General features: G+C 37.7%; 1 protein-coding gene across 6 annotated transcripts in view; it reads right to left on the reverse strand.

Moving 5' to 3' along the window:
- Nucleotides 1-24,962, reverse strand: part of WDR7 (WD repeat domain 7) — a 377,439-nt gene that overhangs the window by 145,110 nt on the left and 207,367 nt on the right. For all 6 annotated transcript variants that reach the window (XM_070050124.2, XM_070050123.2, XM_089305092.1 and 3 more), the window contains one exon: nucleotides 14,271-14,492. In XM_070050124.2, the coding sequence (XP_069906225.1) occupies nucleotides 14,271-14,492 (222 nt within the window). The remainder of the gene's footprint in view (nucleotides 1-14,270; nucleotides 14,493-24,962) is intronic.

Below are 24,962 nucleotides of genomic sequence, written 5' to 3' on the forward strand. Positions count from 1 at the left end.
CAGGCAGAGGACAATGAGAGAGAGACAGAGAGAAAGGTCTTCCTTTTTCCATTGGTTCACCTGGCAAGTGTCTGCTACAGCCAGCATGCTGCACTGATCCAAAGCCAGGAGCCAAGTACTTCCTCCTGGTCTCCCATGCAGGTGCAGGGCCCAAGGACCTGGGCCATCCTCCACTGCCCTCCAGAGCCACAGCAGAGAGCTGGACTGGAAGAGGAGCAACCAGGACAGAATCTGGCGCCCCAACCGGGACTAGAACCCGGGGTGCCGGCGCCACAGGCAGAGGATTAGTCTAGTGAGCCGAGGTGCCCGTCAGGAAGAGATTCTTTAAGGCTGTGTTAACATACCGATGTTAGCAGCCAACAGAAAATAATGTCTGCAACAATTATTACTGTAGTCTTTCCTTAAGGGAGATTCTACGTTTCCTTCATCCCTTCCATATTAACTAACTAAAATTCTTTTGTAAGAGCAGCTCCTTCTCCTTCAGTTACTTATTGTATTATATTATTATGGACTTATAGGTATTTTATTCTATGGATTACAACTTTATAAAATATATCACTTGTTTTGTTACTCAAATTTTCCAGTCTTGGCTATTAGAAGCACCTTCATGTTGTCCCCATGTTCCTATCCTTTCAAAGCACTTCCTTATTTTTTGACATCACAGATGTTCCAGGCTCATCTTGTACTTTTCCTGCCCCAGTCCTGCGATCAACCACTTCTTCAAGGAGTTTTAGTTCCTTTTATTAAAAATACTATTTAGAAAACAAGATCTGAGTTCTAGTTACGGATATTACTACTAGGCTCACAATGGCCAGAGCCAGGATTTACATATATATGCATATCAAACAATGTATTCACAGTTATCAATATTTGTTTCTTTTAACATTTATTTATTTACTTGAAAGTCAGAGTTACAGAGAGGTAGTAGCCATCCACTGGTTCATGTCCCAGATGGCCACAATGGCAAGGGCTAGGCCAGGCTGAAACTAGGAGGCAGGAATTTCTTCTGGGTTTTCCATGCAAGTGGCAGGAGCCCAAGCAGTTGAGCCACCTTCTGCTGCATCTCCCACGCCATTAGCAGGGAGCTGGATCAGAAGTGGAGCAGCTGGGACTCAAACTGGTGCTGATATGGGAGGCTGGTACCTCAGGTGGCAGCTTTACCCATGATGCCACAACATTGGCTCCTGTATTTATTTCTATGTCTACCAGAATACATACTAGAAACTATGAGTTCACATTGATAACTCAAGGTTCCTTCTACTCTTCTCCTTATTTATAACTGAGATAATCATTTTTATTATCTTGGTCACTTATGTTAGACCCTTGAATAAATAAAATTTACTATAGAACTGAATGTAAATGCACACCTTATTTTTTTGGTTCAATAACTTAAAGGTAAGAGTGAAGATCTGATTACACGCAAATGATCAATGTTTCTGTAACATTTTTGAAGTCCTTGGGTGGTTCTACCAGAATTTACCTCCTTTCTTAGTACACTTCAGAATTATCATTGTTATGGATTACGCAGTTATCATCCCCTAGCTTCTGTTTCATTACCACATATATTTGTATCCCTAAAAACAAGTGAATTAACTTTACATGCTTCTCTGCTTTGTAAAATTAAAAACATTATTTCACTCTTTTTTCCATTTTCTTATTTTTTTGCTTAGCATTGTTTTTATTCAATAGGTAATCTATATCAGCATTGTTCCCAATTCCATTTCAAACTGTCTGCTATGTACATGCTTGTCCCTATTTCCTGGGTCGCACATGGCAAGTATCTTTTACACACAGAAAGGATAGACTCGCAAAATAGTGCACTCAATAGTTTCCCAAACTGATCAAACCAACTGAAATGAAAGTCTAAAAGAGTTCTGGTTTCTCCACATCTTCACAAAAAATGATAATGTAGGACTTTAAGCTTTTAGTCCAGCAGGTGAGAAAAAAACTGTACAGAATCATTTCTATACTCTTTCTGCCCTATGGATCTGCTGGTCTCTCCTACACAAATGTAACACTGTACTAATTGCTACAAACTTGTAACAGCTTTTCACGTAAATTAAGGAAAATCTTTCCATCTTCTTCATCTTCATTAGCACTGTCATGGTTTTTCTTAGCCCATTGCTCTCTCACATAAATTTGAGATGCAGCATGTCTAGTTCAGAAAGAAAAACAATGAAAGAAGATCCTATTCGTATTTTATTTAGAATGGAATGGTACTGAATCTTTAAGTAAATTTATGAAAATTGACAACTTTATGATACTGATTCAGGAGTCCTATCTATTGATCATATGCATCTCTCTATTTAGGTCTCTTACAACACTTCAAATTTTTTCTTTAAATCTTATTTATATAATATACATACATATACATACATATACACACATACACACACATAAACACATAATCACTTCTGCTGTGCTTGAAGTAGTGTTAAAGGCCTAGGCAGGCACTGAGTCATCTCTACAGAACCATAGGACTCTGTCGAACATAATTTTGAAACCAAAGGAATAAGGAAAGAACTTCACATTTATTGATTTCATAAGCATTCCAGTCCCCTAGCAGACTTGGGTTCCAGCAGTGTCCAGTCAAACTGGGTAGAACCAAGAACTTACTTTTCTGACCATGCAAGCCAAAGAGTAAAGAAATAAAATAGACTTGGGCAGACTCAGCAGAGTCTTGGAAATTGAGTTTTCTAAGAACATGGCAGGGAATCTACAAACAAGTTCACAAAATGTTTCTGTTTACTTCTTACTAAAGGCTTTCAAAGGGAACCATCAATATTTCTGCAGCTCTTGAAGGGGTCAGACTGGTTGTTCTCCATTACCCCTTCCCTTTCTTGATATAAAATTGTTTGAACTTGAAATAACTGAAACACTTCAATCACAGAGATCTTGGAGCACATATATATTAAGACATATAAACATGAAGGAATTGTTTTGGGGAGCTGTCAGAAAACTTCATAGCGAAGTTATTTAAAAATCAGAAATAGGAGAAGGCATTTAGCCGAGTCGTTCAGAGACCAGCTTACAGTGCCTGGGTTTAAGACCTGGCTCTAGCTCCTGACTCCAGCTTCCTGCTAATGCAGACCCTGGGTAGCAGCAATGATGGCTTAGGTATTTGAGTTCCTGCCTACCTACATGGGAGTCCAGGATTGAGTTTCCAGCTCCCAGCTTCAAAAATGCTTCATAAAATGCTGTGGGCATTTTATAATAACATAAGAGCTCTTTCTCTGTCTCTCTGCCTCTCAAATAAAAAAGTGTTAAATTTGCTAACTTTTAAAAAAATCGACAGAAATAGGAACGTCCTATGTGGTGAAAAAATTTTCACTGGCAATGACAATGCTGAAGAATGTCATTAAATCTGCTACTCAGGCAGCTCAGTGACAAGGACTCAAGAAAATTGAAAACAGAACTAAAATTCAAAACAGAATCTAAGTGGATAGTGCATACAACAGAAGGTTGGCCAACAGAATGTTATATCAGTGTGTGTCACATTCCAGAATGAAAAACTGTTATAAAGCCTTTGTGGTACTTAAGAATTCTAGAAAGATATGGTTCTCAAACTACCAGAGATGTTGTATTTCGGTACTGACATATTTTTACCAAAGTCACTTTAAATCCCTTTTGTATAGGAAATGACAAGAAAGGACAACTAACAAAATGTTTAAAAGATACACAGCAGGGTTAGTAGTTTTTTTCTGTAAACAGTCAGATGGTAAATATTTTTGGCTTTATAGGCCATATAGCCTTTTTTTTAAAAAAATAATTATTTATTTGAAAGGCAGAATTACAGAGAGGCAGAGGCAGAGAGAGAGAGAGAAATCTTTTGTCTGTGGTTCACTCCCCAAATGGCCACAGTGGCCAGAGCTGGGCGGGTCCAAAGCCAGGAGCCAGAAGCTTCTTCCAGTTCTCACATGTGGGTACAGAGGCCCAAGCACTTGAGTTATCTTCTACTGCTTTCCTAGGCCATAGCAGAGAGCTGGTTTGGAAGTGGAGCAGCCAGGACTCGAACTGGCACCCATATGGGATGTTGGCACTACAGTCTGCAACTTTACCAGCTATGTCACAGTGCCATTTCTGCCATAAAATCTTAATAGCAACCAACTCTTCCCTTCAGTGTGAAAATAGTCACAGACAATGTGTAAACATGGAGTGTGGCTGTGTTCCAATAAAATTTTATTTGAAAAAGACAGGCAGAGGACCAGGTTTGGTCAACAGCTGTGGTATTGATATCAGATGGCCTATAGTACAATTAATTTAAGATAATATAAGTTCATAAAGCTGAAGAGGTGTGGAGAATGAGTTATAGAGAAACAGCTGCTGCTTTGTGAGGCTATTATAGGAGGTATCCATATGGAGAGGTGGCAGAAAACTAGTTTAAAGTTGCTCAGCTTCAAATACATAGCATAGCTGTGGATTAGTGGAACCTACAAAAGTAGAACAGCTGGTATAGAAAGCAATCCAAGTAGGATAGGTAAGTCACGTGACAACAGAAATATAGCACTTTATATTTAGAATAATAACCATCACATTAATAATTCCATAGAACTAATTATAGGTGGAAATGCTCTTAGAAATAACCTTGTCCAACTTCCTTGTTTTATGGAGGAGAAACTCAAAGTCTACAGTACAGTGAATTAACAAAATTAAGGTTATTTTTGGAGAAGGATGGGATTACATCATCAGACAGAGGCTATACTATAAGTGTCAGAATGCAGTTAAAAATGATGAAGCAGCCCTACAATATAAATTATTTATAAGTAAAAACAAAAGGAAGGAAAAAAATCTCCCTTTGAGCTTAGTATAGTTGAGGTGGTTCAAATTAGAAACAAGGCATAAACATACAAAAATTCATCTAAATAGAAATAATTATAGAACTACTTCATGTTTTCTTTAAACACAGGTATAATAACACAGCCAAGGAAAGTGTATTTTTACACAAACCTTCTGAGAACTAACGTGCTCTTCCACAAACAGTGGAAAGAAGCATGTTGCAGCAAAGAATATCATGGGCTTTGGGGGAAAAGCGCATCAGGATTCAAAACTCTGATAAGACAGAAAACCTTAAGGAAGTCAGTTCATGTTTGTCAGGACACTCACAAGTGAAATGTTGGCAATAATTCCTGCCTCATATGGTTCTTAGGACGACCGTAAAGTACCATATACAATTTTCAAAGAGCTACTTCCTATCCTCATTCATCTCCACACATTTCTAGGAACAATAAACAGCCATGAAAAATGCACTTATGCCAGGTACTTTTCCAAACACTTTACATACCTCAAAGCTCCCACTGACTCTGTCAGGTAGGTGCTGTTATTAGTCCTACTTCCTAGTCATGGAACCTGATCACAAAGTATTCAAGGGCACACAGTAACTAAATGGTGTTGCCAAGCTCCAAACCCAAACAATCTATACCCCAATAATGAAATTGCAGTAAAAAAGAGGAATTATTTAAAGGATTAGTTCTGAGAGAATTATGAATGTCATGTAGTCAGTCCAATAAGTTGGCATTACCTCTTCCATCTGAAAATATAACAAAAATGTACAGTTTGTACAGTAAGATAGCTAAGTGAAGAAAATTACATAAAATAATTAAAAAGATTTCTCTCTCTCTGCCTCTCCCTGTCACTTTCCCTTTCATATAAATAAATGAATCTTTTAAAAAAAATAACTATAGAGGCTGGCACTGTGGCATAGTAGGCTAAGCCTCTGCCTGTGGTGCTGGCAACCCATATGGGCATCAGTTCAAGTCCTGGCGGCTCCCCTTCCAATCCAAGTCTCTGCTATGGTCCAGAAAAGCAATAGAAGATGGCCCAAGTGCTTGAGCCCCTTCACCTCTGTGTGTGACCTGGAAGAAGCTCCTGGCTCCTGGCTTTGGACTGACCCAGCTTGGGCCATTGCGGCCAACTGGGGGTGAACCAGAGGATGCAAGACACCTCTTTCTCTCTCTTTCTCTCTCTCTCTCTGCCTCTCTGTAACTCTGCCTTTCAAATGAATGAATGAATGAATGAATAAATATTAAAAAAAATAATAAATGAGGGGCCAGCATTGCTATGTAGTGTGTAAAGCTGCTGCCTATGACATCGGCATCTCACATGGATGCTGGTTCAAGTCTCAGCTGTTCCATTTCCTATTCAGCTCCCTGCTAATGTGCCTGAGAAAACAGTGGGAGACAGCCCAAGTGCTTGGGCCCCTGCATCCATGTGGGTGACCTAGAAGAATCTCCTGGCTTCAGCCTAGCACACCTGCATTTTACAGCACTGCACAGGACTTGAATGCACAGCCAGAGTGAAGAATCCCTGTTGAAACACAGAGGACGTGAGGACACGAAGGCGAGGTCAAGTGGCATCTGGAACTAGGATGACTTTCAGAAGTCAAAACACAAGCAAGGGATGCTGGTAAAGAACCTGGAACGCTGAGTTGGTGCTGAGAAAAGTGAACAGGGGAATGGATTAAGGCTGTGTTACACAAAAAGGAGGAATCTGGAAAACATCATGCTGAGTGAAATAAGCCAGTCCCAAAGGGACAAATATCATATGTTCTCCCTGATCGGTGACAACTAATGGAGCACCAAAAAGGAAACCTGTTGAAGTGAAACGGACACTGTGAGAAACAGTGACTTGATCAGCCCTTGTTCTGACTGTTGATGAACAACTTAATACTTTATCCCTTTTAGTATTTTTTTGTCCTACTTAATACTATTGGTTGAACTCTGTAATTAATACACAATTATTCTTAGGTGTTTAAATTTAACTGAAAAATGATCTCTGTTAAATATAAGAGTGGGAATAAGAGAGGGATGAGAGGTACAATTTGGGACATGCTCAATCGGACTTGCCACAAACGGTAGAGTTAGAAACGTGCCAGGGGATTCCAATTCAATCCCATCAAGGTGGCATGCACCAATGCCACCTCACTAGTCAAAGTGATCAATTTTAGTTCACAATTGATCATAATGATAGGTCAAAGAGTCAAAAAGATCACATAAACAAGACTAGTGTCTGCTAATACTAACTGATAGAATTAAGGAGAGAACAATCCAACATGGGAAGGGGGATACACAACAGACTCATAGAATGGCAGATGTCCTAAACAGCACTCTGGCCTCAGAATTAGCCCTTAAGGCATTCAGATCTGGCTGAAGAACCCATGAGAGTATTTTAGGCATGGAAAGCCAAGACACTCTGGCAAAACAAAACAAAACAAAACAAAACAAAAAAAAAACAAAAAAACAAACACAAAAACCTAAATGAAAGATCTCTGCTAGTGAGAGATCCCAGTGGAAAGAACAGGCCGTCAACGAAGGAGGTACCTTTCTCTGAAGGGAGGAGAGAACTTCCACTTTGACCATGGCCTTGTCTAAATATGATCAGAGTCAGCGAACTCAACAGGCTTCCATAGCCTTGGCAACTCATGACTAGAGCCTAGGGTGATTACTGATGCCATAAACAAGAGTGTCAATTTGTTAAGTCAACAACAGGACTCACTGTGCACTTACTCCCCATGTAGGATCTCTGTCCTTAATGTGTTGTCCAATGTGAATTGATGCTATAACTAGTACTCAAACAGTACTTTACACTTTGTGTTTCTGTGTGGGTGCAAACTGTTGAAATCTTTACTTAATATATACTAAATTGATCTTCTGTATATAAAGAGAATTGAAAATGAATCTTGATGCGAATGGAATGGGAGAGGGAGTGGGAGATGGGAGGGTTGCAGGTGGGAGGGAAGTTACAGGGGGGAAAAAGCCATTGTAATCCATAAACTCTGGAAATTTATATTTATTAAATAAAAGTTAAAAAGCAGCAGTTCTGCAACACACCCTGACAATTGGTAAAGGGTGACAATATCTGTTGTTTTCCTTTGCTTATCTCTGCAAAGAGCCTCTGTATTTTCCTGTCATTGTTGCTACTTTTCTCATAATTTATAATAACAATTAGCTTTATTAACTGCAACTAGGTGACTTTTGCTGAAAAAATACTTGTGATTTGGATTAACTTTCTTCTGGTTAAAATTTCTAAATAAAATTTAGGATATAAATTCATAGTAAAACAAATCTCAACCCATATTAAAATATTCAATAACTAAAATATGCATGATAAGCAAGCACAAGAGAGTATTTAAGGGGTCATTTTTTCCCCAAGATCTATTTTATTTATTTGAAAGGCAGAGTAAGAGAGAGAGATAGAGAGAGAGAGAGAGGTCTTCCATCTGTTGGCTCACTCCCCAAGTGGCTGCAATAGCTAGGGCTGGACCAAAGCCAAGAGCCAGGAGCCTCTTCCAAGTCTCCCATGTGGGTGCAGGGGCCCAAGGACTTGGACTGTCTTCCGCTGCCTTCCCAGGAACATTAGCAAGGAGCTGGACTGGAAGTGGGGTAACCAGGCCGCGAACCTGTATCCATATGGGATGCCATGGCTTTACCTGCTGCACCACAATGCTAGTCCCCGGGGGTCATTTTCACAAAGTAGACTACAACAAAATACAATCGAACACAGTAACAGAACAATACAACTCTAAAAAGAGATTCACAGATTTAAAATATTCCTCAGGCAGCATCTAGCTGTGACTTCCATTTGGTGGTTCTGTAGCTGAACCAATCAAGAGGAATATCACTCTATATCACTTTAAAAATCATAACAACAGATAAGCAATTATGCCAACACACTCCTGCAGTAGTTCTTTTTCATTTTTATTTTAATGACTTTCTTTTGAGAACTTAATGAAATCTGTGGATCTTTTTTCCAGAACAAAAACACAAGTACCCAGAAATTTAGCATTTTTCATGTATCATCAATGAGATCACGTACCTTGGTCAGCTGAAGAATTCTAGAATCACAGTATTTCTAAAGACCCATTGTGGGGAAAACTTCATATCCGGTAATCTAAGCATTTTACACCATCAATGACAGCTGTTTCCCCAACATAGAGATGTGGGTTCTGTAGACATTTATATCCCCACAGCATCAGCACATCCCCAAAAGAAAGATTCAATAAGCATCCACATTTGCAGGTTCTGTGGGGCCTTCTGGTCTCCCACCCCGCTTTTGCAGTGGCACTTCTGAGTCTCACTTGTTTTCAACACAAGGTATCTACTGTGAGAAATGGTCAGAACACACTGCTATAGACTGGGGGACATGCTGGTAAACTCTGTGTTTGCTACTTCTTAGTTGTGTGATCTTAAAAACGTATATTCAACCTATTCCCACATTTCTTGCCTGCACAAATACAGAGTTCTAATCCAATTTCATAAATCTTCAGTGAGTATGTTTGGTAGTACTGGGCACAATTTCAGTTTCCTCAGCTGAGAGACGGAAATAGCACTTACATGATATGACTAGATTATGTAAGCTAATACACGTAAGGCTAGAGCAAAAGGCCAGGTAGGCAATACATGCTCAGTAATCTGCTATAATTACTATGCCTCCTATTGTGCTAGGTGTTGGATAAAAACATCTATCAGCAAGGGTAACAGAGAGATGTATGGAGCTGGAGTAAAAAGGTGTTAAATGAGTAAGAGTCCCTCCTCATCTCCATTTGTTATGATAGGAAGAGGAGGTGGGATACACAAGTTAGTAACAAAGTGCAGTAGAAGCTGGGGAGGCTGCTGCCCGTCTCCCTGCCATGACTACCGTATTTAACCCCCTAAGTTCTTGGGGGTGTTAGCAGCTACCAAGTCTCAACAGAGTCTCTCTTTGGGCTTTATCAAGGGGTAACAGCTGCTGCATCCAAGATCACAGGCCCTACCCAGGGTACATCTAGTCCAGGGCTGAGCCCCACACTTCAATTCAGGACAAGTGTGATGGGTCATCTCTGTTCCAGTTCCCCAAGACCCGCTGAGGCTTTCTATGCCACTGAAACACAATTCAACTTCGCTTTGTCCAATCCTGCTTCTTCCACTCCTCTTAAGCTATTGATCCTAAGAATACTCTTGCACACAAATCTGTCTCAGTGTCTGCTGCCTAGGGAAATGACTTACGGCCTTTGCCCAAAGTCAAAAATCTAACATGAGATCAAAATGGAATTTACTACAGAGGTGCCAGCATAATTCCACAATTGTAAAATGAGCAGAAGGGACCAACTGAAAGAATAAATCAAAAGACATGTAAGATAATATAAAGAGTGCCCTATGATATTCCAGAAATGCTTTAATTATGGGTTAGAATAAAAAAGGAAGAAGGATCTATTGAAGCGAGATGTTATGAAGCAAGCCAGCATCCAGCAATACATGTAGAGCTACAGATAGAGAAGGTAAAATCCCAGTGATGCTTCTTATGTTACTGTAGGAGCAGAGACTAACTGGACCAAAAGGGGTCTTACAGTCAGAAGAGGGCTCACTTTTTATTTTATACAAGAGAATTCTGTGACCCAGAAGGGTACTTAGTTTACCCAAGGGTACTAGGTAACAGAGTAGCCTAGACTACTAGTCTTGATTTCCTATTAATTTTCAGAGTCCTTCAGCTTTGTCTACAACATATGCTTCCCTATATGTAAAGTATAAGCCCAACAAAAGATTTATCCATATTCAAACAGAATATAAAGCATAAAATGTACTAAAGAACTGATTTTGAGTTTTGAACTGTGCCTCAGGGCCATTCTTTTCTCCCATCAATGTGGATAGTTATGATCTGACTACATTATGAGTTTTCACAAAATGGCTTTTACAAGGAAGGTTAGAACTAACTATCTATACCTCTAACTAAACTATCAATTAAAGTTCATCAAATATTTTATCTTAATGGTTTTATCTCAAGATAAGGATGATAATTATTATCTCATTTAATAGGATCCCATAAAGAATTAATATTTAATGGTCGCAATGCATTCTAACTGCCACATAAACAAACATGGAAATACACATAGCAGTTTCCAGCAGGTTAACATTTTATTAAGTTAATACTACACATGACTGATGAAAAAGAGTCCAAGTAAGACCTAGGGACACTTAAACATCTGGCTGTCTTCCTCCAGGAGAGCAAGACTCCAACAAATTTAAATTTAATCAAATATGTCTTTAAAAATCACATTGGTAGGCAAATTACCACCAATGAATGAACTTAATAAACTTTGAAGGAAAAACAGAGTAATGGGAAGGAAGTTAAAAGCAATAGGGAAAGTGTAAAAAAGAGGGAAAAAATCAAGGACTTTTTCACGATTTAAATTGGTTCTAATAAGTATTATATCATTCATTTTGATATATTCTTCCTTGCTTGCTGCAAACCTCTCAGAATCTCTATCTTTTGTTTCAAATAGGCATAAAGATAATTTGTTGGAAAGCATTACCTTTTACCCTTCCTATAACAGTTCTTGCTCAAAACAAATATTGAATAAATTTGTGTAAATTCATTTACCTTGCTTAGGAAAGTTGAGGAGGTACCATGCAAATGTTCCTCTTCATAACAGTTCTGCCAAGGGGTTCCCTCCTGCCAGTTACATGCTTGGGGACTCCTTTACATGTAGTTCAGCTCCCTGACTTTTGACAAACCACAAGAATAGCATTAAGATGCTCCTCAAATCTTTTATCAATTTCCAGGACTTCTTTGAAAAATCTTTTTTATTCTGTCCCAGCTTTTTAACTTCATCCCTTCTCCTAATTCCTTTCTGTTTTTCTAGTTAAAATAGTAACAATTTGCAAATGAAATAGTTATGGGCACCAGTTCCAGCCCTAGCTGATCCACTTCCGATACAGCTCCCTGATAATGTTCCCGGGAAAGCAGCAGAGGATGGCCCAAGTGCTTGGGCCCCTGCACCCACATGGAAGACCTGGAGAAAGTGCAGGGCTCCTGGCTTCGGTCTGGCCCAGCTCTCCAGGGAGTGAACTAGCACATGGAAGACCTCTCTGTCTCTCCCTGTCTCTCTCTGTAACTCTGCCTTTCAAAATAAATAAAATAAATCTTAAAAAAAAAAAAAATGTTCTAGCCTAGATAACTAGGATAATGTGGTATAAACCAACTTACCTAGCAAACCAGTCAGTGCCATGGGTGGAATCAATCAGCGACTCATTAGCTGATGTTCCAACATTTACACACAAAAATCCACACTGATCTATGGGAAAATTCCAAAGGAAACAGCATTTATGCTGAGGTTCCTTACAGGAAAATATCAAAAACAAACAATTGTTGTGGAATCATATAAAACATGTTGGACTAAATCAATGGTCTTCCAAATAGGTAAACCCCTTCAAATAGGAAGATTTTAGAACTTTTCAAAGAATAATTTTAAAAACACAAAGAGTTTTAAGATATAGGTAATAAAAAGGAATTGATTTCTTGATGATAAATTCACAAATGAACTCCCTCCCTAAAACGCGGAGGGTAAAAGTTTTCTCTCTTTGTGGAAAGTAATCAAGGAAGTAAGATTCCTGACTTTTTTTTTTAAAGGAAAGTTTGTTCCTGTATTCTTTTAAATGGATGATGATGAATATCAAATAGATAAGGTAAATATTCTACTGAATGTAATGTATTAAAAAGAGCAATATTTGTGCTTTTAAGTGTCAATATTTATAAAATCCTCAAAATGGTATCTTCCGTTAATGTTTAAACTTAACTTAAAAGTTTTGGCTGTCAACAAAAAGACATGCAAAGGATTAGACATTTCTTGTTAGTTTTAGGGAGACAGTGTTCAAAAAGTTGGGAAGCCACCAGACTATCTTATGTCAAAGTTTCATTAGTTTCTAATACTCCAATACCAACATTCTAAGGAACTGCACCGGAAGTCATGAGTTAGTGTCAATGACACAGACCTAATTAAAGAGCCCTTAGTATAGACAATGAGTAGGGAAACAGGGTTTTACGAATGGAAAGCAAGAATGTGAAGAACTAAAAAGACGATAAGCAGAGTAAAGAGCCAAGGGGCTGGAGTCTGCAGTGCACAGCCTCCTGTATGAGGAGGAAAGCGCACGGATATAAAGGGCCGGGGTTTTCAGGTCACAGGAAGCTTCACCAGGCTTTACCACCTTTTGACCCAGTCACCTTGAAGAAGTCTTACGTCTATTTAAATTAGAGAACAGAAAAGAAAAGAAAGTAACAGCAATGGAGCCTTTTCCAACTGAGAGCTGAATTGTCAAAATCTGCAGAATTGTCAGAAGCATAAGCCTGGAATCAACAGACTAGACTAAGACAAAGCCTGCCCCTTCCTGGAGGTATGGGCTCGGCCAACATAAAAACCTCTCTGTGCCCCAGTAGCCTAAAATGGAATCAAGAGAGATACCCACATCACAGGATTGGTATGAGGATTAAGTAACTGGATGCATGTAAAGAACTTAAAATAATGCTCAATTTAGTTGCTTTATTGGTATTGGTGATGATATTGTTTTTACTGCTCTCTGAGGCTCAATATTTAGAGATCACGAGATTATCATTAATAAGCATTCACTGAGTAAGTTTTAAAAGAAAACATACAAAAGGGGCAGCTAAATCTACTGAAAAGTTTTCAAAGTAAAAGCACTAGTATAGCGCCTGGGTTTTACAGCCAAAGAATGAGACAATGGTCCAAAGAAATTCTTTGCTGTCATAGCTAACAAAGTAATGTATAACTTTTTCCCTTGCTTAAAGACCAAATCCCAAAATAATACGCACTACATGGGGCAGACATTGGGCAAAGCAGGTTAAGTAGGTTAAGCTGTTGCTTGGGAGGCAACAAACTCCCGTTTTGGCGTATGGTTCAAGTCCTGCTCTGCTTCTGATCCAGCTTCCTGCTAATGTGCCTGGGAAGGCAACAGCCCAAGGATGTGGGTCCCTGTCATTATGTGGGAGATCCTTATAGAGTTCTGGCTTTAGCCTGGCCCAGTCCTGGCTGCTGCAGGTAACTGGGAAGTAAACTAGTAGATCTCTCTCACTTTGCCTTTCAAACAAATGTATAAATCCTTTATAAAAATAAAAAGCTTGGTGTTCCACCCTATGGGTGACTTACCAAACCACACTCAGGACAAGCTGTATAGTTTCTCAGAAATTATTTGAGAAGATAGAAATGTTAACTTTAAGCTGTTTTTCATAGATTTTGGCAATAATCTTAATTAAAAATGCAAAAACATAAAGCTCAGCAATATGTTATTATAAGAAAACATTTAAGAGACCATGTTTTCACTTTTAAAAAGAAACTCAGGTAACTAACCACACAGCAATGTGCCAGACATATCAAAACTGCTTTCTTATTTCATTCAAGCAATCCAGATGAACAAAAACTCAGGATATATTCAACATTCTGAGACTTCACTGACAAGTAACATGTACTGAAAGGAATAGATAGCATTTGTAATCTAAAAACTTACAAGTATGTCTGGCCAGGGAGTAGTTGGATCCACCACTGGTCAAACCAAATCCTTCAGGAATCTGACTAGAGCTTCGAGGTCTGGTCAACAGTTTTGGAGGTTCAATTTCAGCACCAAATTCAGCTCCTATTACTCCTAGCAAAACGATAGCAGTAGCTTGCTTGCGTCTTTCTTCATAAGATGTGGAAATTTTTTTCATTTGGGGCATACTTGATAAACAACCTAAAAACCAAAATATAGAAAGAGAAGTTTAAAAAAATCAATACAAAAAAGGCATAATCAGAAAAACATTCCAGACTGTGCATCCAGTAGAGAATCTTTTCAATGTACTGCGCTGACAGCCACTCACTCACATGTAAAAGAATGAACTTGGACCCCTACACCACCATTCTGAAAATCAACTCAAAATAGATCACAGTTGTGATGGTTGCTTTTGAGTGTCAACTTGACTCGGTTGAGGGATGCCCAGAGAATTAGTAAATCATTTTTTCTGTATATGTCTGTGAGGCTGTCTGTAGAGATTGGCAGCTGGGTCAGCCATGAGTACAGAAGACCCAACATCAATGTGGGTGGGTACCATCCAACTGGCTGGAGACCTATATACAACAGGAAAGAAGGAAAGAAGAGAAATCTTGTTTCTCTTTCTCTCTCTCTCTCTCTCCCTTTCCCTCCACCCCCCTTCCCTTCTGGAGTGGGTGTATTTTTGGTTATCACTGACTTGGATATCATATTCTAGGTTCTCAGGGCCTTGAATTCTGGGATTTCACCAGCAGAAGCTGGATTTTCACCAGCTTCTCAGGCCCTCTGCCTCCTACTGGGGGGCTATATCATCGGCCCCTCTCATTTTAAGGCTTCTGGCTTCCTGGACTGAACCTTTACTGGATTCCTTGGTTCTCCAGTTTGTAGAGAGCCATTGTGGAAATCTGAAGCCTCTGTGATCATGTGAGTCAATCTAATAAGCTACACATACACTCACAGACACAACTTTCAGTTCTGAAGTAACTAAAGCCCATTATAGATGGTCGTGCCTTATTGTCCCACCCTACTACTGCAGAGGTTACCCATATTCTGACTGTATCAAATGTTTGATATCCATCATATAATCATACCTGATTATTATATGAAATATTACCTGAAATTACACATTAATATATTTTCTGGACTTGAACTATGCTAATACATTTGGGTAAATGGATGGTGAGAGGTAGATAGACTGTAAATCACATTTGCTAACAGAATTTTTTACATCTATATCCATAAGTGAGATTGGCTTACAATTTCCCTTTCCTGTACTTGTATTATACTTGTTGGGTCTTGGTGTCAACCTAGTGTGCCCTCTTGCCTAATCCCTGTGCCCCACTCCCAATTCACTGAAAGCAGTTCAAGGATTCTTAAAGTCTGAAAAAACTCTCTTCTAAAATATTCAGAGTCTGTATCTCAGGACACCTGGAGTCAGGGGTGAAGGGATGGGGGTAGAAATAGTAAAATGCAGGAAGAAATATTTTTATTAACAATTCTTTTTCATTAATAGCTTCTTATTTAATTTGGCTTTCCACTTCTTGAGTCATTTCTGGAAGCTGATCATTTTAAAAAAACTATCTACCTCATTTAAGTTTTCAAATTTATTAGCATAAAGTTACTTTTAGTACTCTCCAGGATTAAAAATATCAAGTGTTTCAGTTGTTTCAGATCTTTTAAGCCTTGTAAATTTGTCCCTCCTCTAATCTTATTTTTTATTCCTTTCCTAAATAGCTTTGCTAGGATACAAATTTACCAGGCTGTTTTCAAAGAATGTTTTGGTTTTGATCTTATTGTTTCATTGCTTTTTATTTCATTCATTTCTACTCTTATGTTTGTTACTCTTTTTTCTGCTTCTTAAGGCTTTGTCTCTTTTCTTTGTCTTTGCTTTGTTTCTAGGTTCTGAAGTAAAACAAATTTATTTCCAATTGAGACAATATAGAAACAGCACTACTAAAATCAAGCCCTTCTTGACCTGAAGTGTCCATTTCCCAATCTGATATGTCTTAATCCCCAGTTCTAAACCAATCAGGACAAGGAACATCCAGACTCTAACCAAAAAAGATGCCCTACTGCCATTTAGAGACTTGCCTAACCTGCACATACACCCAGAACAGCCCAATGTGACCAATCTGTGACCTTCCTAGGGTGGCAATAGTGAGCCACACCGCCATTCTGAATATGCCATGAACAAAAAGAAGGAATCGTGCCTCTCTCATGCTTGAGCAGAAATCCCCAGTACACCTTGTTTCAGCTGCATATTGGCCTCTTGTCAGCTGCTGTTTGCAAGTGGTTTAAAAAACCTGGAGTAGGTATCACAATTATGGTTAACACAGTCACATATGTGGGCACTTCAAAAAGCTTATGGAAAATGAAATTAAAAGCCAGGATTAGGGGTGAGCATTGTGGTACACCAGGGTAAGCTGCCACTTTGGACACCCACATTTGAGTACAGCTATTCTGCTTCTGATCCAGCTTCCAGCAATGCACCTGGGAAGCAGCAGATAATGGCTCAAGTGCTTGGGTGCCCACCCACATGGAAGTTATGGGTTCCTGGGTTTAGCATAGCCACTCCTAGCTATTGTGGACATCTGGGGAGTGAACCATCGGACAGATGATACTTCTCTCTCTCTGGCTTTCAAATAAATAAATACATACATACATAAATAACATATATATGACTATATATTTATTTTGGTGCAATCAATTTGAAATCCATGCATATAAGGGGTCTTCAAAAAGTTCATGGAAAATGTACAAGAAAACTGCAGGGATTTCAATTTTTTTGCACCAAAAAACCTTTCTAATTCCATTTTTTTGTGAAAATTTTAAAGTATCTTTGTGTTTAATATCCATTTCTTCTTCTCTCTTAATAACATGACCTCAATTTTATTTGGAGTAGCAAGGTACTGATATCCTTTCAATGTCTTTTAATGGGAACTGAGAAAGTCATAGCTTAGCTTCTGGCTTAAAGCTTTATTCATGGTGTATTTTAGCCTTTTTTAGCTCACAGGAGAGCTAAAGTAGCTAAGGGTTTCAGCCAATATCATTGTATTTCTATTTCACTACTGGAGTACAGATATATCTCTTTTGAATCCAACTGTGGCTCTTTGGTTTTCTGTTTTTATATTTTATCCATCATAGCTACATAGTTGGCACAGAAAGATTACAAAAGTGTACTCCTGGAGCCATCTTGATTGGAGGCCAACTTTCTGCTCTTCCCATATTAATCCAACCAGCTTTGCTGGTTGCTTTCAATTCTTTGCCTCATATATTAATTAAGTCAACACAACAAAAGTCACTCAGAACTCAGTATTTGAATCAAGAAATTAGCAGTAGAGACTCTGAATATTTTCTAGTGTTTTATTTTGTTTGATCTCTCTATCATTCTATATTGCTGGAAGTCAGGCAATCTAAAGAGAGACCAAGGCATGAGAGGCCATAGATAGTCTGCTGTACTTTTAACCTCTGAATAAGGTGGTGACATTTGAATCATTCATTGTTAAAAAGATCATGACAGGGGCAGTATAAAGGATAGACTAGGATATGATATAAGACTAGAGTCAAGCAGAACCACTCACGTAATGACCAGGTGGACAATACTAAGTACCAGTGGTGGTGGCAGTTCCTTCAACATGTCAGTTACTCAGCACTTAAGAATTGTATATCCAGTGGATGCATGACATTACAGTAGTATATGAATTAATGGGGATGAGAAAAGTAAAATCCTGCTCACACTAAACTTAAAAGGTGCTAAACTGGACTAGAAATTGGAAATGTATAGATTACATAATCAAATAGAACTTTCAGGATTGAGAGAAGTTGAAGGATTTAAAGCATGAAGAACTTGTTGATTTCTATTACAAGGATAGGTAGGTTGGCTAGAGCTGATTGATCCAAGAAGAGAATGGTGATAAATGAAGCAAGACAGCAAGCAAAGGCCAGATCATATAGGTCTCTATAGGTCATACTCACGCTTCAATTTTTATCCCATGAACGATGGGAAGGTAATAAAGACAGGTTTTAACTACAGAGTCACCTAATTAAACTTAGGGTTTCAGAAAACTGCGCATTTTGTGAAGAATGCTGCAGGTGGACTGATCAATTTGGAGTTACTAAAGACAAGGTGAGAGGTGAAGGTTGATTTGGTTTGGGGATATTAAACTGTAAACGGAGAAGAGAGAGCTTCAAGATACATGGTAAGTCTGGATAGTTAATGGAAAAACAATGCAGAAAGATTTGAAATGCACATTCTGAGTTCATTTTAAAATTCTGATTAAGTAAAACCAAACAAAACATAAAATCTTGGCAAGACAAGATATAGCACTAAAGAAGCTGAATGAAAAACACCACATTTTAAATTCCACCGTTCAGCTGTACTAAAGGCACAATAGATCTAGATATGAGCAGGAAAACCTAGGTAAGCCTAAGAAATATAAATGCTGAGATACTATACAAAAACCTAGTAACTGAAAAGAAATAATTGGGGGTGGGCCTTTGGCATAGCGTTTAAGTCACTCTAGTTCCAGTCCCTACTCTGCTTTGCATCCACCATCCTGGTAATTCAGATCCTGGGATGCAGGGGACAATGCTTCAAGTGCTTGGGATCCCTGGCACCCACATGGACAACCGGGCTGAAGCCAAGTATGTATCTGGAAGCCACTGGGCAGAGAAGCATCTTATGCAGGATCTCTCTCTCTACCTCCCCCTCCCCCCCATCAACCCTGGGCCCTTCTTCTCCCTCTTAGATAAAACAACGAACAAATATAAATTAAATTTTAAAGAAATAATTGAGAAAGTGCCAGTACTTAAGGAAATAAGGTGTTAGTTATTTAGAAAATCAAAATGGTAACAACAGAGTAGTGGCTGTTTACTTGGATTCCAAGAAAAGTTTGGTGTAATTATGAGTACAAAATAGATTTGCTGTCAATGCTGTAATGGTTTCTTAGAATCTGTACATTATACCATGTTGTTCTTTTAAAATTAGCTCTGAAGACTCATGATTAGTTTTTAAGTAGTGTATATAGAAAGACAAAATCTAAAATGAATCCAGAGTGGATATATTTTTTCTTAAAAAGATTCTTTTATTGAACACTTCAGCTATTTCCCATTTTTCTAATTTGTCTAATTTTATATGGTATATTTTAAGTCCCATGCAGGTTTGCTTTGTCACAACGCTCCTCCAATGTTACAAAATATCTTGTAACTTCTACCAACATGATAAATCAAATTTCATAAATTATATTTCATATAAAAACTGTTGGTGTAAAGGTCAAAAAATATTTAGTTGATGTTAAGAAAGATCTTCTAATTTGATACTATAGCACATGTTTCTCCCTCTTCACAAAAAATTTTCTAGGTTTTTAAACACAGAGAGGAAATGCTGGTCTAAAAGTATTAGCAGGTACATACTATCACAGATTCAAAATAAGGCACTGATCGGTGATAGTTACGGTGATGGAAGTAGGAAAAACAACACCTAAAAGGTTAACCATAAGGAGAAGAAGAAAAATCAATCGTCACTGCCTCCTGCTTACAAAGATCGTAATTCTAGACAAAGTGATATTTAACAGTTTGATCACTGAGATCTCCGTGCTTGCATTTAAAACCAACTTTGTTTATGTACAAGAACAGACAGAGGGGCTAAGAGCTCTGTGCCACAGCAGCTAGATTCGCCCACCAGATATTTTACTCTTTACACAGGAAGCAAACCCAGCGCCCCTCCCCCACGGCTCAGCAAGAGCGTGCTCCATAACAATAGTTCAAAGGAAAGCTCTCTTCTGCAGTTGCACTGATTGTTCTGTCAGCTGACCTCTGCAGAAGGGAATTGCTAACCGCTGCCTTGCTCCTTAGCTGACAAATGAATGATCGCAGCTCCATCTATTTTCACTATGGCTGCCTCTAGCCCAGGTGCTCAGACAGAGAGCCCGGTGTGACATCTTAGATCAAGATGAATTGGCACAAACTCCTGATCCAAGATTGTTTTATACCATTTAATTTAGTTTCTTCCCCTGCTTGGATGAGCACAGCTCTGGTTATGGATTTCTATTCTAATGTACTGAAGCAGGCCCTGAAAGAAGCCAATGAAGCAGCTGCTGGAGCAAGGGACTGCAGGGATACTGATCAATAGGCAAGGCATTGACCCCAGCCGTTCAGCCACTGCGACGGCCGCTGCTCCCAGGGGGCGGGGGCGCACAGGCACACATGGGCTGCTTCCAGTAGGAAATTAAACAACAGGGGCATCTGGAGAGCTCCGCCTCCATCCTTGGTCCCCCCTCCTTCTCTGTGTTCCTTTTGTTTAATTACCTCAATCTAGTCTGAACTCCCACTCCTCAGGAAGAAATTAAGACTTTAGGGAAGTTTTAATAATGTGCTTGCAAATCGCCATTTGTAAATTCTATCCCAAGCTAATAGAAAGAATCGTAACAGGTGCCCTCTGCTAAGTGGCCAAAATATGAAATCTTAATTAGCTGTCAAGTACATCACTTGGTGTAATTTAAAGTTTGGCATGTGCATGCACTCCTAAGAACACTGTCCAACTGCCTATTAACACTACCGATGCAGAGATTCTGCAGTATATAATTTTTATCAGGACTCAGATCTGAGAAGATGATAGCTCTTTGTTAACAAGGGAAGAGGTTAAAAAAAAAAAAAAGACAAGACAAAAAGCTCCTAAAAGAGACACTGACAGATCAGTGAATATATCAGGTATAGAGGCCTATCCGTACCATTTCTAAAAATAACACAATTTCTCATTCTTTAATTTTTCAGTTTTGGAAATATCTTCAAAATACCAGTTCTTCCTGTGTTTTCTGTTCAATAAAAGAAGAAATGTGTGATTAGCTGCAAGGTTTTCCCACTAATAAGCTGACAATCAAATGGGAGATTCTGTGATATTAAAAATAAAAATAATTTTGTGAAAGTAAGCCTTTTTTACCATTTCATCTGTCTCATGAAAATTTGGTATTTTTTTTCCTCAGAGACATGCCTCCATTTAATCATGCTAAAGGGTGACATGGAGATCCATTTTCTTGACAGGACGCTTGATCACCCTATCACGGCAAGAAAATTAATACCTTCAACTAGCCCTGTGTGGAAAACAGAAGCTACAAGCAATGGGAAAGGACGTCAATGTTCCACGTTGTAAGTTGCAATCGGAATACATATTCTGTGTGAAAATGATAGGTTTCCTTGTTACTGGGTTAGTTTTAGCAAAGTATGCTGCTTGAAATTTTCTCAAAACCACCATTTAATTCATACAGTGTTCCTCAAAAGTCCATAATTATCTTTAGATTTAGAATAATTGACTCTAGATTTACACGAACAGGAGTAAACACTTTACTTACAGCTTAACTAGAACACGGGTAAAATATTTGAGAAGTTTAAGCTATTTAAAGGGCTATGAGATATTGATTACTTCATTTAAAAAGCAGTCAGAGAGTGCAACCAAGAGGTCAAGATAAATTTAACAGTTTGAAGCACTTTACTAAATAACTCTAAAGATCATGTTAATTGGCTTTGTGCAGTTCTAGGGTAAAATTAATTTTATCCTAGCTTACAATAAAAGGATTAAAAGACATATTAAGTTCTTCAGTTTTAGCTGGAATAGGAATCAATGGATTTGAATTAAGGCTAAAGGTGGTTTTATAAGAGATGGACTGCTAGTAGATACTTTATATCTGCTACTACCCATGCATTGGTGGAACTCAAATATTGGACTAGCTATTAAAAACTTAGGTTAGGTACATTCCAACAATTCACTATTCTAAAAATACACTTTAAGAACAATGTGGTTTGATGTGGAAAAACTATTTTTAAAAATTTGGTAACGTTTAGGATAATCACAATGCTTTTTATAGTTGACATATGCATCTAATAAGTAAACTTCTACTAAAAATTGAAGTAATGTGTTTGAATTCAATCAGAATTCCAAGATTATTATTATCTTAAAGAGATATCCTGAATTTCAAACATATTAGGGTTTTTTTATTCCCAGCCAACACATTATATTGAAGTTGGTGTTAATATAATTTTATGCTAAAATTTCTGGCACATGATGGAATCCAAGATATCACTTAGATATCAGATGATATGCATATTTTTGAAATTAATATAACTTTTAGTACATCCTAAAACATCTCTTTGGAAATTCAGAAATGTCTATTTGCTCGTAAATGAAAATAAAATGTTAAATATTCTTTACTGTTTTAATATATAACAATGTTAAGAATCATATTGATTGAGAGAAATTATTTTTGATATGTGTTACCTAGCAAAATAAAATATCCAGTTTATATTTAATAAGACATGTTTTTATAAATTAATAAATTACCAAGACTTTGTAAGACTTTTCAAAATTGGAAAAAGTGAGTAGGTTGAAAGATCTCACAAAAGCCTAAAAGGCAACATGCAGGAACCATTTAAAATAATCTGAATTAAGCTTGAAATTATTTTCTACTATGGTTCTTTACAAACTTGTTTTATCTGCAATAAAGTATACCTGCTAATGTTAGGTTTTGATTAATTATTAAGAACAAGAGTAGACATGGCAAAATGAACTCTGTTAATATCGGCAGTCCTGAAGACAAGAGAACTTTCACAATGAAGACACATGGCTTAGTATTTACAGTGCCCACATACAATTAGAATAGTTTCAGCATATCATTCAAAGCTCTACAAATGTTAGTCAATAAAGCTACAAGAGATTCCTATTTTCAGATTGGTAAAATATGCTTCTAAAATTTCCACATTTTCCTATTTCTCTTTTCTAAGCCCTACATATATTTTAAATGTGATGTGGCATTATCAGTAGATACTGATTAGGAAGGGCATATCTAAAAACATATACCAAGTAAAGATGAGTTTAAAATCATATATGGTAGTAAAATCTGTCCAATAAGAATATACATCTTAAACAAAATCTTCATAAGTAAGCTGAATTCAAATTGTATTTTATATGTATTTTAATAAAAATAAACTTCTTCCTGACTACTATCTAAATTCATGTACCTGGCTGCTAAATGTAATCTTAACTATTCATTTTTAAGATATGCCTTTTAAATAATCATATGCTACTAATTAACAGTTAGTTTTATGTATACATACTCTTACATGTGTCACATGTACATAATTACACACACACAAGTATATAACATTCTTAGTGAGCATAGCAAGACATTATACCTAAGTCAGCTAGAACTACATTTTTGAGATTTTAAAATGTGCTGGCCATGTGTTAGAATTATAATGAGAAAGATGTTGGAACTCAGTGAAGTTTTCACAGCACAAATACTTTCCACATATTTTTGGCCTAGGATTTTCGGTATCCACTTGCTACTCCTGGGTTTGCTTAAGACTCATACAGTACAATGACAAAAATTGTCAGTTTTTACCAGAGGTACTACCATAGTCATTCTACTAAACTTGTTAACAATAGAGGGGAAATCTTTAAAATAAACAAAATCATTGAATATTAATTCACTATTAAAATTTTTTATTTTAAAAAAATTCATATTTAAGTCTTACTCAAAGATGAATTTGTGAAGTGGGAACATGAAAAACATAGACTGGGACAATCCAGTGTGTGGGAAGAGGCTCAAAGACCTTGGTGTCATGGTGGTGACTCCGGGTTTCATGGGTTCATGGGGCAAAGGTGTCAATCTATATTATAGTAAATGTATGTAAATAGATTCCTTTTTCCAAACAAGTGCTATCATGTGACTACTACTACTATTATTTTCATTCGTTGGACTAATTTAGAGCTGGGCAATTTTTACAAAATACAGCAACTAAGTTTTAATATCATAAAAAAAATAAAGTTGCACATAGTTACATGGCATGTAAATTTCTATCTATGCACTTAAAGTGAATAAAATAACACTTCCAGCATCTTCCTCTCTACCTCCTAAAGGAAAAAGTAGAACTGATTAAAACTGAGCGTCACGGAGAACTCACACACCTATTTTCAAACTTTCACATCATTACAAAGGTGGGGTGTGTGCAGAATGTTAGCAACACGCGAGTGCCTCTCGTGTGTGTGTGTGTGTGTGTGTGTGTGACACAACTGCCCATAACTTTCTCACACCTACTGAAAGGGATTTGGAAGGTGCTTGACTGTGGTTTTTGCTGCACTATGTCCCCCTCTCTTGAAAACTCCAGTAAATAACCCTGCTATTAATTTGTATGCATGCACGATAGCCCCCTGCTGGAACGCAATGGGCTCTGCAAATGCATATCCGTCTCTGCTGCTGTGGCTGATTAAGCCATTTTGAAATAATGCCTCCCCACATGTGAGTATTTGGTGTGCATGCATTTGACAAAATACACAAAGGCATTTCCCACTAAATCAGATAAAGCCTATCACTACTCTAAAACAATTTTTAAAGAAAGCTTAATATTTTCATGATCCTATTTCGATAATTAGAAATCTTAAGCTTCAAGGGCAATTTATATGTTTTTCTTGCAAAATCAGGTATGAATTTCTTCTTTTTCTCACAGGTACTATTTAATACTTGTTTTTCCACCATCTGCATTACTTTATTTTTCTCTTTGTTTTCTATTTAAACATTAGAAGGTCAACTTTTTTCTTTACCTTGATTTTTAGTGGAAAAATTCTCAGCTTGGGAGAAAACTGCAATTTTTAAAGTGCCAAAAGACCTAAGACATCTAGGTAAT

Source organism: Oryctolagus cuniculus, chromosome 10 (genome assembly GCF_051225735.1).
Source record: "Oryctolagus cuniculus isolate XC-2025 breed Fujian yellow rabbit chromosome 10, ASM5122573v1, whole genome shotgun sequence".
NCBI lineage: Eukaryota > Metazoa > Chordata > Mammalia > Lagomorpha > Leporidae > Oryctolagus > Oryctolagus cuniculus.